Source organism: Bos javanicus, chromosome 28 (assembly GCF_032452875.1).
Source record: "Bos javanicus breed banteng chromosome 28, ARS-OSU_banteng_1.0, whole genome shotgun sequence".
Taxonomy (NCBI): domain Eukaryota; kingdom Metazoa; phylum Chordata; class Mammalia; order Artiodactyla; family Bovidae; genus Bos; species Bos javanicus.
This window is the reverse complement of record NC_083895.1, coordinates 45,780,175-45,797,146: the sequence shown is the minus strand read 5'-3', so window position 1 is coordinate 45,797,146 and position 16,972 is coordinate 45,780,175. Positions and strand designations below refer to the sequence as shown.

The 16,972-nt window shown below is 41.3% G+C and overlaps 1 protein-coding gene across 10 annotated transcripts in view; it reads right to left on the bottom strand.

Moving 5' to 3' along the window:
* MARCHF8 (membrane associated ring-CH-type finger 8) overlaps nucleotides 1-16,972 on the bottom strand; it is a 112,172-nt gene that overhangs the window by 40,935 nt on the left and 54,265 nt on the right. For all 10 annotated transcript variants that reach the window (XM_061405731.1, XM_061405727.1, XM_061405728.1 and 7 more), the window contains one exon: nucleotides 16,362-16,541. In XM_061405731.1, the coding sequence (XP_061261715.1) occupies nucleotides 16,362-16,463 (102 nt within the window). In that variant the 5' untranslated portion in view covers nucleotides 16,464-16,541. The remainder of the gene's footprint in view (nucleotides 1-16,361; nucleotides 16,542-16,972) is intronic.

The window sequence follows — 16,972 nt, the reverse complement described above, 5'->3', positions numbered from 1 at the left end:
TCATCCCTACCAGTAAGGAATCCATACTCCACTATGGGATACAGACAGGTACGCAACTACCTGGTAACAACCACATAGCAGAATCTCTTAAAGGCCACATCAGAGGCAGAGATGCTCACTTCTCTTTTTCTCTTTTACATATCTACCCACTAGCACCCATCCATGGGGAAAGAGAACGGAGAACGAAAAGGAAGAATGGAGTCTCTATTGAACATACATATTATAGAGAGTTTATAAAGAACCCACTTAAATAGAGAAAAAACACAGTTTCCCAATAATAGCATTCTTAAGCATTTAAGTGATCCTTGAATACTTGACACAGAACATGGCACTTTTAATCTAAATTATATTAACAGCAGGTTAGATTTCCTCAATGCTGGAAAAGTCAATGCTGAAGTAGTGTTGGCCAGGATAAAATGTATGAATGAAGACATGTGTGATTTGGGCAAAGTTAAGTCAGACTTAAGATTCAGAAAAGAACTAGATTCTAAACTGGGCGTCACGCAGGAGTCAGGCTTGGGCCAATCACCAGGCTTCCAGGAGAACTCAGTCATGTGCTTCTGTTATGATCTAAAATTTATGTAGGCTATGAATTCCATTCTGCCACATGAGAGAGTGTGGAGCAAATACAAGGTGAAATTACTAATAACTTACTGTAATTACAACATTGATAAAAATAAATCAGTCTGGCAGCGAGAGTAAAATTTCTTTTTTTATTAATAGGAGGTAGAAAATATAAATTATTTTATGAGAACTAAGTATAATTGAAATAGATATTTCATAATATAGCTCAGTAAAAGAGGTATTAACTACTTTACTGAATGACATTCAGTAAAGTAAAACGACATTTGCATTTTATCAGAAAGATATCAAAACACTTTTATCCTCATATTTTACCTGGAATATCTTGAAAAACGGTATAGACAAGAAAATATTCCAGTCACATTTAAAACAACTGGTTTCACTAGCAAGTGCTACTTCAGCTGTTCAAATGTGCACTGCTCTACAACTAATGACCATCCGAGCAATTAAGAACCAAGAATAGCTAAAAAATCAGCTATTTTTAAATAAGTTACATTTTTAAAAATTTATTTCTAATAGGAGGAGAATTGCTTTACAGGGCTGTACTGGCTTCTGATGTACAGCACCAGGAATCACCTGTAAGTACACCACATCCCCTCCCTCTTCGACCTTGCTCTCAGTCCCTCCCCTAACCCACCCCTCAGGCTGTCAGAGCGCACCAGGCTGAGCTTCCGGTGTCAGGCAGTACTTCCCGTTAGCTGTTTACTCTCCGTAAGTTATCTAGGCATCTCAGTGCTACTCTCTCAACTCGTCCCGCCCTCTCCTCCCCCTCCAACTCCCCGCACTGTCCACAAATCTGTTCTCCCGTCTCTGTCTCTACTCCTGCCCTCAAGTAGGTTCATCGGTACCATTTTGAAAAAGCTATTTGTCACTTGAGGTTTCCTTTGCTTTGCTCTTAAAAGGTTTCTCCCTCAAAAACTCTTCATTGGAGAATGGCATTTTGGGGGGATGGAAGAGATGACGTTATTTTTTATACCAACCTGTATCTACAGTGTATCTGAGCTCAGAACATGCAATCATAGGCCAACATTCCCTACTTCTGAAGCCTCAGAAATATAGTTTATATAAGACAGGAAGAGATAAAATAACCAGGCAGGCACACAGTCATTTGATTATTTAGTAAAAGGAGATTCCCCAAAATAGTAGTTCTGACTGTCCCTTTGATGGCTTGAGATCTTTACTTCCTAGGACAATGCTGCTGAGCGAGTTTCCCACTTGCATCTCCTTTCTTCAGGTAGAGGAGGAGACGCAGGTGGCAAACTCATAGGAGTAGTTTTAGCTCAAGTGTATGTGGAAAAGGAAGATCTGAACACAGATCCTCTTAAGCCCACCCATGCTTGTGTGCCTTTGGAAAACTGCACACGCCTCCCAGCCTTGGACACACTAGTTTGAAGACTTTTCTTTAGTACATCACAGAAGAAAGGGCAACAAGAGACAGAGTAAGCCACACGTCTGAGAACACATCAAGCACAGACATGCAACAGCGTGAAAACCGAGACAAAGGAAGTACACCTCCCAAATACAACACAGAGGAAATCCAATCTAGTCACAACTTACAGTTTGAATATTCAAATGAGATGAATGAGAAACATCCATGATCAGCAATAAACAATTTAAAAACAGAACTCTATTTCAACAACTGGACATAAATATCAACCAATGATACCATAATCCTAAAACATTTGGAATCAGATTTTTAAGTGTCTGAATACCTATGAACTCATTAGATAATTCATCAACCAGCTTTATTAATTATCTATCAACTCTAGCTTTAACTCATATTAGAAAATGGCCTATTATTTCCCAAAACCTTTTATTTTGAAAATTTAAAAAATCCAAAGAAAAGCTGGAAAAACAGTATAATGAATACCCTATTATCCTTCAACAAGATGCAACAACTGTTAAAGAAATTGCCACAATTGCTTTCTTCCTCTTTCTCTGACACACACACACACCCATTTTGTTTCTTTTCCTTGCTGAACCATTTGAAAGTAAGCTGCAGACACACGTTACCTCTACACACTTGTGCATGCACGTCCTAAGAACAAGAACATTCGCCTCTATAACCACCGTGCCATTTTCACATCTAAGACTATTAGCCATAATTCTGTAATTATCATCTAAAATATAGACAATTTTCAGATTTCCCACCTGTCTTAAAAAACTCAGCTTATGGCTACTAATTTTTCCTAGCAGGTTCCATCAAGGTTTATACATTATATTTGGTTGCTATGCCTCTTTAGTTTCTTTAAACCTAAAGTAGTCTCCCCACAATTTTTCTGTTTTTCCTAATAAATGCTTTTTAAGTAAGGGGCTTAAAGCTCAAATTTTCTTCAAAAATCTCTCAGCATTATCTTGAGCTTTAAGGAATAATTTTTTCAAAGGCAGTGTCAAACTTCATTTGGTAAAATATTCTAGTCTCTACACCTGTGAGTTAGATTTAGGATGACAACTGCCATCTGGAGGTTGGTATGGGAGGGCCACTGGCGCCCAGAGAGAAAGACAGTGACACCGAGAGGCCACAAGCACCCTGCTGGAAAGCCAAGGTTCACACAGCACATTTGAAGAGAAGACCTTCGCTCTCAGGGAACAGAGAGGGATGAACCTTAGGGCACTGGATGACTAACCTGCGCGTATCTTTCACAATTTGGGTGGTGGTTCTGCTATATATTGTAAGAGCTAACACGACAGCTAGCAATACACAAGCATTATGCCTTAATCAGCCTAATTCAGTTCAGTTCAGTTCAGTCCAGTCGCTCAGTCGTGTCCGACCTAAGCCTAATTCAAAAACCAAAGCCCTGAGGGAAAAGATAGTATTAAGATGTTCCTGTAACAGCAGTCACTACTGGTTATTCACATATACTCAGATGCTGTGAATCCAGAAGTAGCCTCCTGATGCTTTAAAACAGACAGGCTTCTGAAACGTGGTCAACCGAGTTCACAATCAAACACAAACAACGCACAAACAAAGCACAAGGACAGCTGAATGAAAGGGGCGCCTCTTCTGTGCAGAACAGGCTGGAAGAAAGATGTAAAATACTCTGAAGTGCAGCAAGCGCCAAGGGCAACCATCAGCACAGGTGTCTGTGACACAGTCATACCACATGGTGACTCTGCTTCCTTAGGGTCCGCTCACACCTTGATTTCTCCTCACACTCTTCATTCTAAAATTTTATCTATTCCTAGGGCATCCTTTACTGCCTTTATGTTACCAACTCTAAAGTTTCTATCTCTGGCTTAGATTTTCCTCCAGAGATTCAGACAAAACTGAATTCTGGATATTTTCAGCTCGACGCCCCACAAGTACCTCATACTTGCACATCTGCCACCCAACTCACCATCCTTCCCCTAACCTTCCTCTCCTTTGTCAAAGTGAATGATGTTAGCCTTTAACCTGGGCCAGAGGCTCATCTATCTGGCCCTCTGTCTGACCACCACAATCTATCAGCCACCAACACTGTTGTTCTAGCCTTCCGATCTCTTGATCCTCTCCTTGCGATCTGCTCACTGCTCTCACCCTCAGCACCACCTCCTTGGTTCAGACCATCACTACCCAGTCTTAGCGCTACCACAGAGCCTACAGGAGCCAGGGCTTCCCAGGTGGTGCTAGTGGTAAAGGACCCAGCTGCCAGTGCAGGAGACATGAGAGACACGGGTTTGATCCCTGGATAGGGAAGATTCTCTGGTGGAGGGCATGGCAACCCAATCCAGTATTCTTCCCTGCAGAATCCCCATGGACAGAGGAACCTGGTGGAATACAGTCCATAGGGTCACAAAGAGTTGAGCAGGCAGAGCCTGTAGACTCCAGGACTGGAGTTAGGCCAAACCACTAATGTGGAGGGAGTAAAGCCTCACCCATCAGCAGACAATTGCATCAGAGATTTACTGAGCATGGCCCTACCCACCAGAGCAAAACCTAATTTTCCCCATAGCCAGTCCCTCCCTTCAGGAAGCCTGAAAAAGCCACCTATCCTCATCCATCAGAGGGCAGAAAGAAGAAGCAGGAACTACAATTCCATAGCCTCCACAACAAAAACCACAGTCACAGAAAGCTAACCAAAATGATCACATGGATCAGTCTTGCTAACTCAGTGAAGCTCTATGAGCCATGACTTACAGGGTCACCCAAGACAGACAGGTCATGGTGGAGACTTCTGACAAAGTGAGGTCCACTGGACAAAGGCATGGCAAACCACTCCAGTATTCGTGCCTTGAGAAACAGTATGAAAAGACAAAAAGAATATGACACCGGAAGAGAAGCCCCTCAAGTTGACAGGTGTCCAATATGCTACTGGGAAAGAGCGGAGAAACAGCTCCAGGGGCAAAGCGGAAACAACGCTCAGCTGTGGGAGAGTCAGTAGTGAAAGTAATATCCGATGTGCGCAGAACAATACTTCACAGGAACCTGGAACGTCAGGTCCATGAATCAACGTAAATTGGACATGGTCCGGGAGGAAACGGAAAGAGTGAACATCAACATTTTAGGTATCAGCCAGCTAAAATGGACTGGCGTGGGCAAATTTCATTCAGGTGACCATTATATCTACTGTAGGCAAGAATCCCTTAGAAGAAAGGGAGTAGCCCTCACAGTCCACAAGAGTCCTAATGCAGTAGTTGGGTACAGTCTCAAAAACGATGGAATGACCTCGGTTCCTTACCCATGCAAACCATTCAATACACAGTAATCCCACTCTATGCCCCAACCACTAATGCTGAAGAAGCTGAAGTCAAAACGGTTCTATGAAAATCTACAAAACCTTCTAGAACTAACACCAAAAGAAAAAAAAAAAAAAAAGATGTCCTTTTCATCACAGGGGATTGGAATGCAAAGTAGGAATTCAAGAGATACCTGGAGTAACAGGCAAGTTTGACCTTGGAGGACAAAATGAAGCTGGGCAAAGGCTAACAGAGTTTTGCCAAGAGAATACAAAGGTCATAGCAAACACTCTCTTCCAACAACATTAGAGACGACTTCACATATGGACATCATCAGATGGTCAGTACCAAAATCAGAGTGATTATATTCTTTGCAGCCTAAGATGGAGAAGCTCTATATGGTCAGCAAAAGCAAGACCAGGAGATGACTGTGGCTCAGATAATGAGCTCCCTGTTGCAACATTCAGGCTTAAATTGAAGAAAGTAGGGGAAACCACTAGGTCATTCAGGTATGACCTAAATCAAATCCCTTATGATTATTCAGTGGAGATGACAAACACATTCAAGGGATTAGATATGGTAGACAGAGTGCCTGAAGAACCATGGATGGAGGTCCGTAACACTGTACAGGAGGTGGTAACCAAAACTATCCCAAAGAAAAAGAAATGAAAGAAGGCAAAGTGGTTGTCTGAGGAGGCCTTACAAACAGCTGAGAAAAGAAGAGAAGTAAAAGCCAAAGGAGAGAGGGAAATGTATACCCAACTGAACACAAAGTTCCAGAGAATAGCAAAGAGAGATAAGAAAAGCCTTCTTAAGAAAACAATGCAAAGAAATAGAGAAAACAGTAAAAGGGGAAAGACTAGAGATCTCTTTAAGAAAATTAGAGATACTAAGGAAACATTTCATGCAAACATGGGCACAATAAAGGACAGAAATGGCAAGGACTTACAGAAGCAGAATCGATTAAGAAGTTCAGTTCAGTTCAGTTCAGTCGCTCAGTTGTTTCCGACTCTTTGTGACCCCATGAACCGCAGCACGCCAGGCCTCCCTGTCCATCACCAACTCCCGGAGTTCACTCAAACCCATGTGCATTGAGTCAGGGATGCCATCCAGCCATCTCATCCTCTGACGTCCCCATCTCCTCTTGCCTTCAATCTTTCCCAGCATCAGGGTCTTTTCCAATGAGTCAGCTCTTCGCATCAGGTGGCCAAAGTATTGGAGTTTCAGCTTCAATATCAGTCCTTCCAATGAACACCCAGGACTGATCTCCTTTAGGATGGACTGGTTGGATCTCCTTGTAGTCCAAGGGACTCTCTCAAGAGTCTTCTCCAACACCACAGTTCAAAAGCATCAATTCTTCTGCGCTCAGCTTTCTTTATAGTCCAACTCTCACATCCATACATGACCACTGGAAAATCCATAGCCTTGACTAGACGGACCTTTGTTGGCAAAGTAATGTCTCTGCTTTTAATATGCTGTCTAGATTGGTCATAACTTCCAAGGGAATGGAATACTTCAGTATTCTTGCCTTAAGAACCCTATGAACAGTATGAAAAGGCAAAAAGATAGGACACTGAAAGATGAACTCCCCAGGTCAGTAGGTGCCCAATATGCTACCAGAGATCAGCAGAGAAATAACTCCAGAAAGAACAAAGGGATGGAGCCAAAGCAAAACACCACCCAGCTGTGGATGTGACTGGTGATAGAAGCAAGGTTTGATGCTGTAAAGAGCAATAGTGCATAGGAACCTGGAATGTCAGGTCCATGAATCAAGGCAAATTGGAAGTGGTCAAACAAGAGATGGCAAGAGTGAACATTGACATTCTAGGAATCAGCAAACTCAAATGGACTGGAATGGGTGAATTTAACTCAGATGACCGTTATATCTACTACTGCAGGCAGGAATCCCTCAGAAGAAATGAAGTGGCCATCATGGTCAACAAAAGAGTCCGAAATGCAGTACTTGGATGCAATCTCAAAAATGACAGAATGATCTCTGTTTGTTTCCAAGGCAAACCATTCAATATCACACTAATCCAAGTCTACGCCCCAACCAGTAACGCTGAAGAAGCTGAACGGTTCTAAGAAGATCTACAAGACCTTCCAGAACTAACACCCCAAAAAGATGTCCTTTTCATTATAGGGGACTGGAATGCAAAACTAGGAAGTCAAGAAACACCTGGAGTAACAGGCAAATTTGGCCTTGGAGTACAGAATGAAGCAGGACAAAGGCTAATAGAGTTCTGCCAAAAGAACACACTGGTCATAGCAAACACCCTCTTCCAACAACACAAGATTAAGAAGAGGTGGCAAGAATATACAAAAGAACTGTAGGAAAAATGTCTTAATGACCTGGATAACCACAATGGTGTGGTCACTCACCTAGAGTCAGACATCCTGGAGTGTGAAGTCAAGAGGGGAGGGCCTTCAGAAGCATTACTACAAAGTTAGTGAAGGTGAGGGAATTCCACCTGATCTGTTTCAATTCTTCAAAGATGATGCTGTCCAAGTGCTGAACACAATATGCCAGCAAATTTGGGAAACTCAGAAGTGGCCACAGGACTGGAAAAGTCCAGTTTTCATTCCAATCCCAAAGAAAGCAATGCCAAAGAATGTTCAAACTACTGTATAACTGCATTTATTTCACATGCTAACAAGATAATACTCACAATCCTTCAAGCTACGCTTTAGTAAGTGAACAGAGAACTTCCAGGTGTACAAGCTGGATTTTAAAAAGGCAGAGGAACCAGAGATCAAACTGCCAACATCCACTGGATCACAGAAAAAGCAAGAGAATTCCAGAAAAATAATCCACTTCCGCTTCACTGACTATCCTAAAGCCTTTGACTGTGTAGATCACAACAAACTGTGGAAATTTCTATAACAGATGGGAAAACCAGACCACCTTACCTGTCTCCTGAGAAACCTGTATGTGGGTCAAGAAGTAACAGTTTGAATCAGACATGGAACAACTGACTGGTTCAAAATTGAGAAAGGAGTACATTAAGGCTGTATACTGTCACCCTGCTTATTTAATTTATATTCAGAGTACATGATGTGAAATGCTGGGTGGGATGAATCACAAACTGGAATCAAGATAACTGGGAGAAATATCAACAACTTTAGATATGCAGATGATACCATTCTAATGGCAGAAAATGAAGAGGCACTAAAGAGCCTCTTGATGAAGGTGAAAGAGGAGAGTGAAAAAGTTGGCTTGAAACTCAACATTCAAAAAACTAAGATCATGGCACCTGGTCCCATCAGTTCATGGCAGATAGATACGGAAACAATGGAAATAGTCACAGATTTTATTTTCTCAGATTCCAAAATCACTGTGGATGGTGACTGCAGCCACAAAATTAAGACACTTGTTTGTTCTTTGGAAGAAAAGCTATGACAACCTAGATAGCATATTCAAAAGCAGAGACATTACTTTGCCAACAAAGGTCCGTCTAGTCAAGGCTATGGTTTTTCCAGTAGTTGTGTCTGGATATGAGAGTTGGACTGTGAAGAAGGCTGAGCGCCGAAGAATTGATGCTCTTGAATGTGATGCTGAAGAAGACTTTTGAGAATCCCTTGAACAGCAAGGAGGTCCAACCAGTCCAATCTAAAAGAAATCCGTCCTGAATATTCATTGGAAGGACTGATGCTGAAGCTGAAACTCCAATACTTCAGCCACCTGATGCAAAGATCGGACTGGCTGGAAATACCCTGATGCTGGGAATGATTGAGAGCAAGAGGAGAAGGGGACAACAGAGGATAAGATGGTTGGATGACATCACTGACTTAATGAACGTGAGTCTGAGCAAACTGCGAGAGACAGTAAAGGACAGAGAAGGCTGACATGCTGCAGTCCATAGGGGTGCAAAGAGTTGGACATGACTTAGCAAATTAAAACTAGTGGTCTCCTCCCCAGCTTCCCTTACCAAACTACACGGTCACCTAACTAAAACAGAACTTCAGCTCTGGACTCTATACCTGCACTGACATCTTGGTACCCTCAGCAGTGACGTGGCCACTCCTGACTTCTCTCACGGCCTGGCCTGCACACTTCCAGTTCCAGCACAGTGAGTTTCTTCTTAGTATCTCAGACATGCCATGTGTTCTTCTATTCCCTGGGAGTTCTGGCCTTGCACCTGTCTCTCTCTGCCTTTAGCTTCACCTAACTCTTACTTTGTAAGGACTCATCTTTGACATTTCTTCTTCCACAAAAACCTTCCTTGTCACCATGAGACTGGATCGGGGGTGCTTCCCTGGACTATGGTACCTACCACACTGAACTGCATACACTTTTCCCACCAGCAGTGCCCAGGGCAGGAAGAGACAGGCTGAAGCATGGAGAGCAGTATGTCGGCTGCTGCAGCAGTAGAAATAGTGAGGTCCTGGACCACAGCTGTGATGGGGCTGACAGAAGCACACGGCTTGAGAGATTTAAGCAGCACAGAGAGTGTCTCTGTGTTTATACCACATTTATACTGAAAGCCACCGTGTAACAGGTGCTTACATACTTTCCAAAGAATGAATAAATTACTGAAGACATGATTTAGACATACAAAGTAAACAGAATACCTAAAATTGGCTCAGTGCAGACTCATTAAGTGCTACAGGAATGTAGACACAAAGGGAGTGGAGCTGGGTGAGGTTCATTACGAGGGACGTGTGGCTTGAAGAGATAGTAGCTGGCTGAGTGGCATGCAAAGAGCAAGTGAGTGAACAACATGGGTGTGGAGGCTGGATCTGAATACCATTCTACAACAGGCCAATCACCACCCAGAGAACCTTGAGCAGCTCATTCAATTTTTCTGTGCCACACCCATAAAAACAGAGTGACAACAACCATACCTACCTCAGAGGGCTCATATGAGGACCAAATGAATTAATCTTTGTAAAGCCCTTAGAAGAACAGTGCCTTGTACAGAATAAACAGGATGTAAGTATATACATGTGCTAAGTCGCTTTAGTCGTGCCCAACTCTTTGCAACCCCATGGGCTATAGCCCGCTAGGCTCCTCTGTCCATGGCATTCTCCAGGCAAAGATATTGGAGTGGGTTGCCATTCCCTCCTCCAGGGGCCCTTCTTGACCCAGGGACAGAACCCGAATCTCTCATGTCTCCTGCATTGGCAGGCGGGTTCTTTACGACTAGCGCCACCCGGAAAGCCCAAGTATATATAAGTATACTACATCAAATTAAATAAAACAAATCCTTGGTGTGCCTTCACCTATTCAGATGCTGTAGAAATGGCCACATGTGAAGTGAGTAATTAGTGGACAGCTGCACACCTCCTGTTAGAAGGTAATGTATCAAGCATATTTACTGCAAACCATGAAGAACTTTCTTATCATCTAGAGTCTCAGGTTTTTATACATAAGCACAAAATGCATAGTACACTGGGAAAACTAAAGGAAAGAAACTTGAATTACATGTTCACAGAGATAAATGAGAAATAGGAAAACATAATGCAAATACCAGAAATTATGGGGAAAATATGTGAAATAAAAACATGTAGATGTTAAAATCTCAATGGAAGGTCTAGACCTGGCCAAGGAGAGTATCAACGAACAGAAGACAGTGAAGAAATCACCCAGAGCCCCGTGCACAGCCAGCCCTGAGATATGGCGGGAGACACAGCGAGCTCTATCCCCAGGCAGAGAGTGAAGAGGGTGCAGGGAGGCAACAGTTGAGGAAATGACGGGCGGAAAACTTCCAAAAGAAAGAAACATGTGGGTCCTCAAACTCAAAACCCGAAAAAGAACCCCTAAATACCACGCAGAAATGAGATAAAGAAAAACACAGCTACAGCATCATAGATCGGAAAGCTCCCGTCACACGCGCTGGGGAGGCTGCCATGGGAACGCCCAGCGCACTCTGCACCTCAGTGTCACAGTCTGCATCGCCCTCCCGTCTCCCTGCTGGACGGCAGGCTCTGTGCAGGCGGGATCCCGTCCAGCGTATTATATTCTGTGAATACCTGCTTGACATACAACTGCGTGAAAAAATAAATGTGTGGAGTGCATTTGTATTCACGTGAAACTATTTTTAAAGAGCAAGTAAAATAACCTAGGAAAAAATATACAAATTCAAGTGTCCATGGGCAAGACAGTTCTCTTTAGACCTGTTTCTCCATCTGTGTAAAACAAAGGAGTTATCTTGATGACATCAAATATAAAAGTCATTAACAACTATTATAGGATGCTACAGCTATATTATTTTTTGAAACCTCTGCATTTAAAAACAAATTTGGGTGGCTTTCTTATTTCAATAGGCTTACTGACAGAAAATCTGAAAAATGATCTGCCTCTCAATCATTTAATTAATAGGACATCTGTAAGAGAAAAGTGATAACCGATAAACCATAACCACTGAGTCCTGCATTGCTACCACGCAAATATATTCATGTGCCGTTTTCACTCAATTTACACATAACACGCTGAGGCCAACCGCCAGTGCTTCACTCCCATGTGCCCAAACTACACGCCTGGTTTGACCCCCGTGACACAGACTCTTATCTAGCAAATTCTCAACAGACCAACAACACAGAGGTCTGCTACAGTTATTCTGCACATCCGTCCAATTCTATACCCCAAATAAAGAGCAAACCATTACCAGTTTAAGACTTATGTGAGAGTCGGCTGGGAAAGGTAAGTTGCTAATACATAAAACAGCTAGAACCAATACTGCTGGCTTTTGACTAAGAATATTTAAAATGGCCAGACCTCATAGTTGTATATAATTTTATCTACATTTAAGCTTCAAAATCTATGTATGTAGATTAAAAGAAAATGTAATGGTTCAAACAGATAAACTTGTATTTAATGTTTGATAATGTTATTACTAGAAAAATATCTAATCTTATTTTTTCATTCTCAAAGACAATAAGTATATTATATATATATATATATATATATATATATATAGTTCTCAAACTGCACCCATGCCATGACTCCCTGCGTGTACTTGAGCAAGCTAGAATAGCCCCCACTCTGTCACAATGAGATCTGATTGCCAGACAGGAAAAACATGGTTGGAAACAAGTTTGAAAAAAACCACTCCAGGGACCAAGAAAAAGGTAAACAGATGACAAAAGAAACCCTGGTTTCTAGGCATGAGGTTAAAACTCATGGGACTCTCGCAGGTAAAGCAGATAGATGATTCCAGAAGCCATACAAATGATCTCATGGTGGATGACACCCAACCAAAGACAGTAATTTGAGACAGGTATATTTTAAAGATGTATATTCATCTCTTTATTTAAACGTATTTCTAGGAAGAAACTAGGCATGGTCTAAAACCCTATACCATGTTTGAGACAAAAAAGCTAACGGCAGATCAGACATTGAAAGAGAAATGATTACCCTGGTGGTTCAGAGGGTAAAGAAACTGCCTGCAATCCAGAATACCCGGCTTCAATCCCTGGGTCAGGAAGATCCCCTGGAAAGGGAATGGCAACCCACTCCAGTATTCTTGTCTAGAGAATTCCATGGACAGAGGGGCCTTATGGGCTACAGTCCAGGGGTTGCAGAGTCAGACATGACTGAGTGACTAACATACAATGAACTTAAAAACACAACAATTAGAATTATCCAAAATAAAACATCCAACAACAGCGAACTACATCCTTTTAAAGTATACACATAATATTTACCAAATGAGACCACATTCTGTACCATGAAACAAGTCTTGATAAATTTAAAAGGATTTAAGTTATTCAAAATATGTTTTCAGACCAAAATGGATTTAAATTAGAGATGAATTAATAGCAAGATCTCTGGAAAGTCCAGGAAATTTGGAAATTAAACAGCACACTTAAAAATAACTCATGGATCTAAGAAAAAATGAAAAGAGAGATTAGAAAGTATTTTGAACTGAATGAAAATTAAACTCAACATAGCAGAATTTCTGGAATGCCATGAAAACAGAACTTGGGAAATTTATAATCACTAAATCCTATGATAGAAAATAAAGATCTCAAATAATCCTGACTTCCACCTTAAAAAGCTAGAAAAGGAATAACCAATTAAAGGAAACAGAGGAAAGGAAATCATAAATACCACACCAGAAATGAAAGAAACAAAAAACAGAATGACAACAGAGAAAAATCTATGACACCAAGACAATTCTTTAAGAAGACCCATAAAATTGATAAACCTCTGGCTAGATCAAGAAAAAGAAAAAAAGAGAGAAAATACAAATTACCAGGATAAAAACTCTTCAAAACTCTCAGGAAACCTGAAACAGAAGGGAACCATATGTTGAAGATTATCTACAAAAAATGTAACTAATGCTTCCCTCTGAGGTCACAAGGAACACAAGGGTGACTGTTCTCATCGCTTCTGCTCAGTACAGTGCTGGGGATTTCACCAGGAGAAGAAAGATGGAGAGAGGTACCCAAAGAGAAAGCGTAGTATAAAACTGTCTTCATTTACAGATGACATCACTGCTTATGCAGAAAATTCAGTGGACTCTACAAAAAATTTACTAGAACTAATAAGTGAGTTTGGCAAAATTGCAAGACATAAGATCAAGACACAAAAATATCTATTTTATTTCTCTGTGCTTGTAATGAACAAGAGGAAATGAAAATTTTAAAAAGCAGTATCATTTACAATAGCATCAAAATTACAGAGTACTTAGGGATAAATCTGACAGGAGGTGTGTAAAGACCATACACTGAAATCTACAAAACAACACTGAGAGCAATTAAATAATTTGGGCTTCCTTTGTGGCTCAGCTGGTAAAGAATCCACCTGCAGTGCGGGAGACCTGGGTTCGATCCCTGGGCTGGGAAGACCCCCTGGAGCAGGGGAAGGCTGCCCACTCCAGTATGCTGGCCTGGAATGGACTGTACAGTCCATGGGTCGCAGAGTCAGGCACGACTGAGTGGCTCCCCTTTCACTTTGAAGAGGAGATGCCCTTGGCTCAGGGCTAAGGCTCGACATTGTCAAAATGCCAGCTCTCCCTCAAACTGAACTACAGAGTCAATAAAAACCCCGGCAGAGCTTTGTGTGTAAAAACAGACAAGCCGATTCTCAAACTCACATAAATGTGCAAAAAACCTAGAATAAGCAAAACAAGAACAAGGCTGAAGAACACTATCTGATTTTTCAGACTTATAAAGTCAGAAAGTTCATGACACTAATGATGTAAAGATGGGCAAATACCTCAGTGGAACAGGAGACTCCAAAAATAAGCACACCCCTATATAAGCAACAGATTTAAGGTAATGTGGTAGAGAAAAGACAATCCACTCAACAGATGTTACTGGCCACAAGTGGATATTCATATAAAAAAATAATACTGGATGTATATTTCATACAGTCCACAAAAATTAATTCAAAATAGATCATAAACACATAAAGCCAAAACTACTGATGAAAGTGAAAGTGGAGAGTGAAAAAGTTGGCTTCAAGCTCAACATTCAGAAAACTAAGATCATGGCATCCGGTCCCATCACTTCATGGGAAATAGATGGGGAAACAGTGGAAACAGTGTCAGACTTTATTTTTGGGGGCTCCAAAATCACCGCAGCCATGAAATTAAAAGATGCTTACTCCTTGGAAGGAAAGTTATGACCAACCTAGACAGCATATTCAAATGCAAAGACATTACTTTGCCAACAAAGGTCCGTCTAGTCAAGGCTATGGTTTTTCCTGTGGTCATGTATGGATGTGAGAGTTGGACTGTGAAGAAGGCTGAGCGCCGAAGAATTGATGCTTTTGAATTGTGGTGTTGGAGAAGACTCTTGAGAGTCCCTTGGACTGCAAGGAGATCCAACCAGTCCATTCTGAAGGAGATCAGCCCTGGGATTTCTTTGGAAGGAATGATGCTAAAGCTGAAACTCCAGTACTTTGGCCACCTCATGCGAAGAGCTGACTCATTGGACAAGACTCTGATGCTGGGAGGGGTTGGGGGCAGGAGGAGGAGGGGACGACAGAGGATGAGATGGCTGGATAGCATCACTGATTCAATGGACGTGAGTCTCAGTGAACTCCGGGAGTTGGTGATGGACAGGGAGGCCTGGCGTGCTGTGATTCATGGGGTCGCAAAGAGTCGGACACGACTGAGCGACTGAACTGAACCGAATAAGACTTTTAGAAGAAAACACATAAGATATTATTTGCAACCCTGGGTTAGGCCAAAATTTCTTAATAGAATGCCAAAAGTACAATGCAAACAAAGAAAAAAAATCAATAAATTTGACTTGACCAAAATTAAAAACATCTCATCTTTGAAAGACACCAGCAGAAGCATGAAAAGATAATCTGAACATTTGGAGTAAACACTTGTAAAGCACGTATCTGACAAAGGACATGTATCTAGATGACATTAGAAATGCTCAAAATTAACAGTAAGAAAACTGGTGGGTTCTTTTAAATGGACAGAAGATTTGAATAGACAGCCCAACAAAAAAAGACATATGGATGATAAATAAGCACATAAGGGAAATGTTACTTATTTAAATCTTAAAAATTCCATCAAATAGATCATATCATTCAGTATTTATTGAATACCCACCTACAACAAATCTGCAATAGGGTTTTATGCAAAAAGCATCCCTCTGCTACAATGTTGGACACTTTCCTTTCTCTATTCCACACAAATATGTGCAGCTTCCACATATAAATACATACTAAGAAATTCCCATCTGGTACCCATTCAACACTACATTGAATGAAGAATTAATAGCCTCAACTTGGTATAGGCAAGTACTCTAGACCAAGGAAATATTCTACTGAGTGGTATTTAAATATCCATTTGGGCTAAGAAGAATTATAAGAAGAGGCTATTAACTTAATTGAACCTTAAATAAAGACTACTAACTTAAATGACAATTGAGAGAGTATGGGAAACATATTTGGAGATATTTTTGCATCTGCAGCAAGTTGAAAAAAAAATACTGAACATATGACATCCAGAAACCATGTACTCTACCACCAGAGATGACTGCAAAATCTGAAACCTAGAAACCTACAAAAAGACAACGTCTTCTGAGTAAAACTGTTCATACCATATGCTTTTATAAATTATTATAAAAAAAACTGGATCATCAGAGCTTATTCTAGACTGTTTTAATAAAAAGAACAAAAATAATGAAGCTAAAAATAGCATTTCCCTCCATACCTGTTCTTCCCTCTCCTTTTCTTTGGTTTTACTTCTGTAGACTCTAGCAGAGGTGGCATCCTGGGATGGAATAGCAGAGATCTGATGCAGTGGCATGTTCATCCCAGCCTCCTGTCTGATCTTCCTCTTTACGGAAGAAAGTCTCCAGTGGTAGAGTCATTTTGGGCCATGGACTTCAAGCTGAGAGAGGGAAGGGAAGACAAGACATAACTGATCTGCAACACTTAAAATTTCCAACAGTGAGATTAGTATTTTATATTTATATTCATATTTATTTAAATAAGTTACAATGTCATTTTCAAAAATGACAGAATATCATTTGGGGGATATTCTGCAAAATGTGGGGGAAGAACTGCAACACTTTTCTCATATAAGACGGGAGCACCTGAAAAAGTTGGTGAATCAGGTACATGTATGCGTGTGTGCACGCTCAGCTGCACAGTCCTGTCAACTCTCTGCAACCCCATGAACTGTAGCCTGCCACGCTCTTCTGTCCATGGAATTTCCCAGGCAAGAACACTTGAGTGAGTTACCACTGCCTTCACCAAGGATCTTCCCAACCGAGGGGTCAAACCTGTGTCTGCTGCGTCTCCTGCACTGGCAGGTGGATT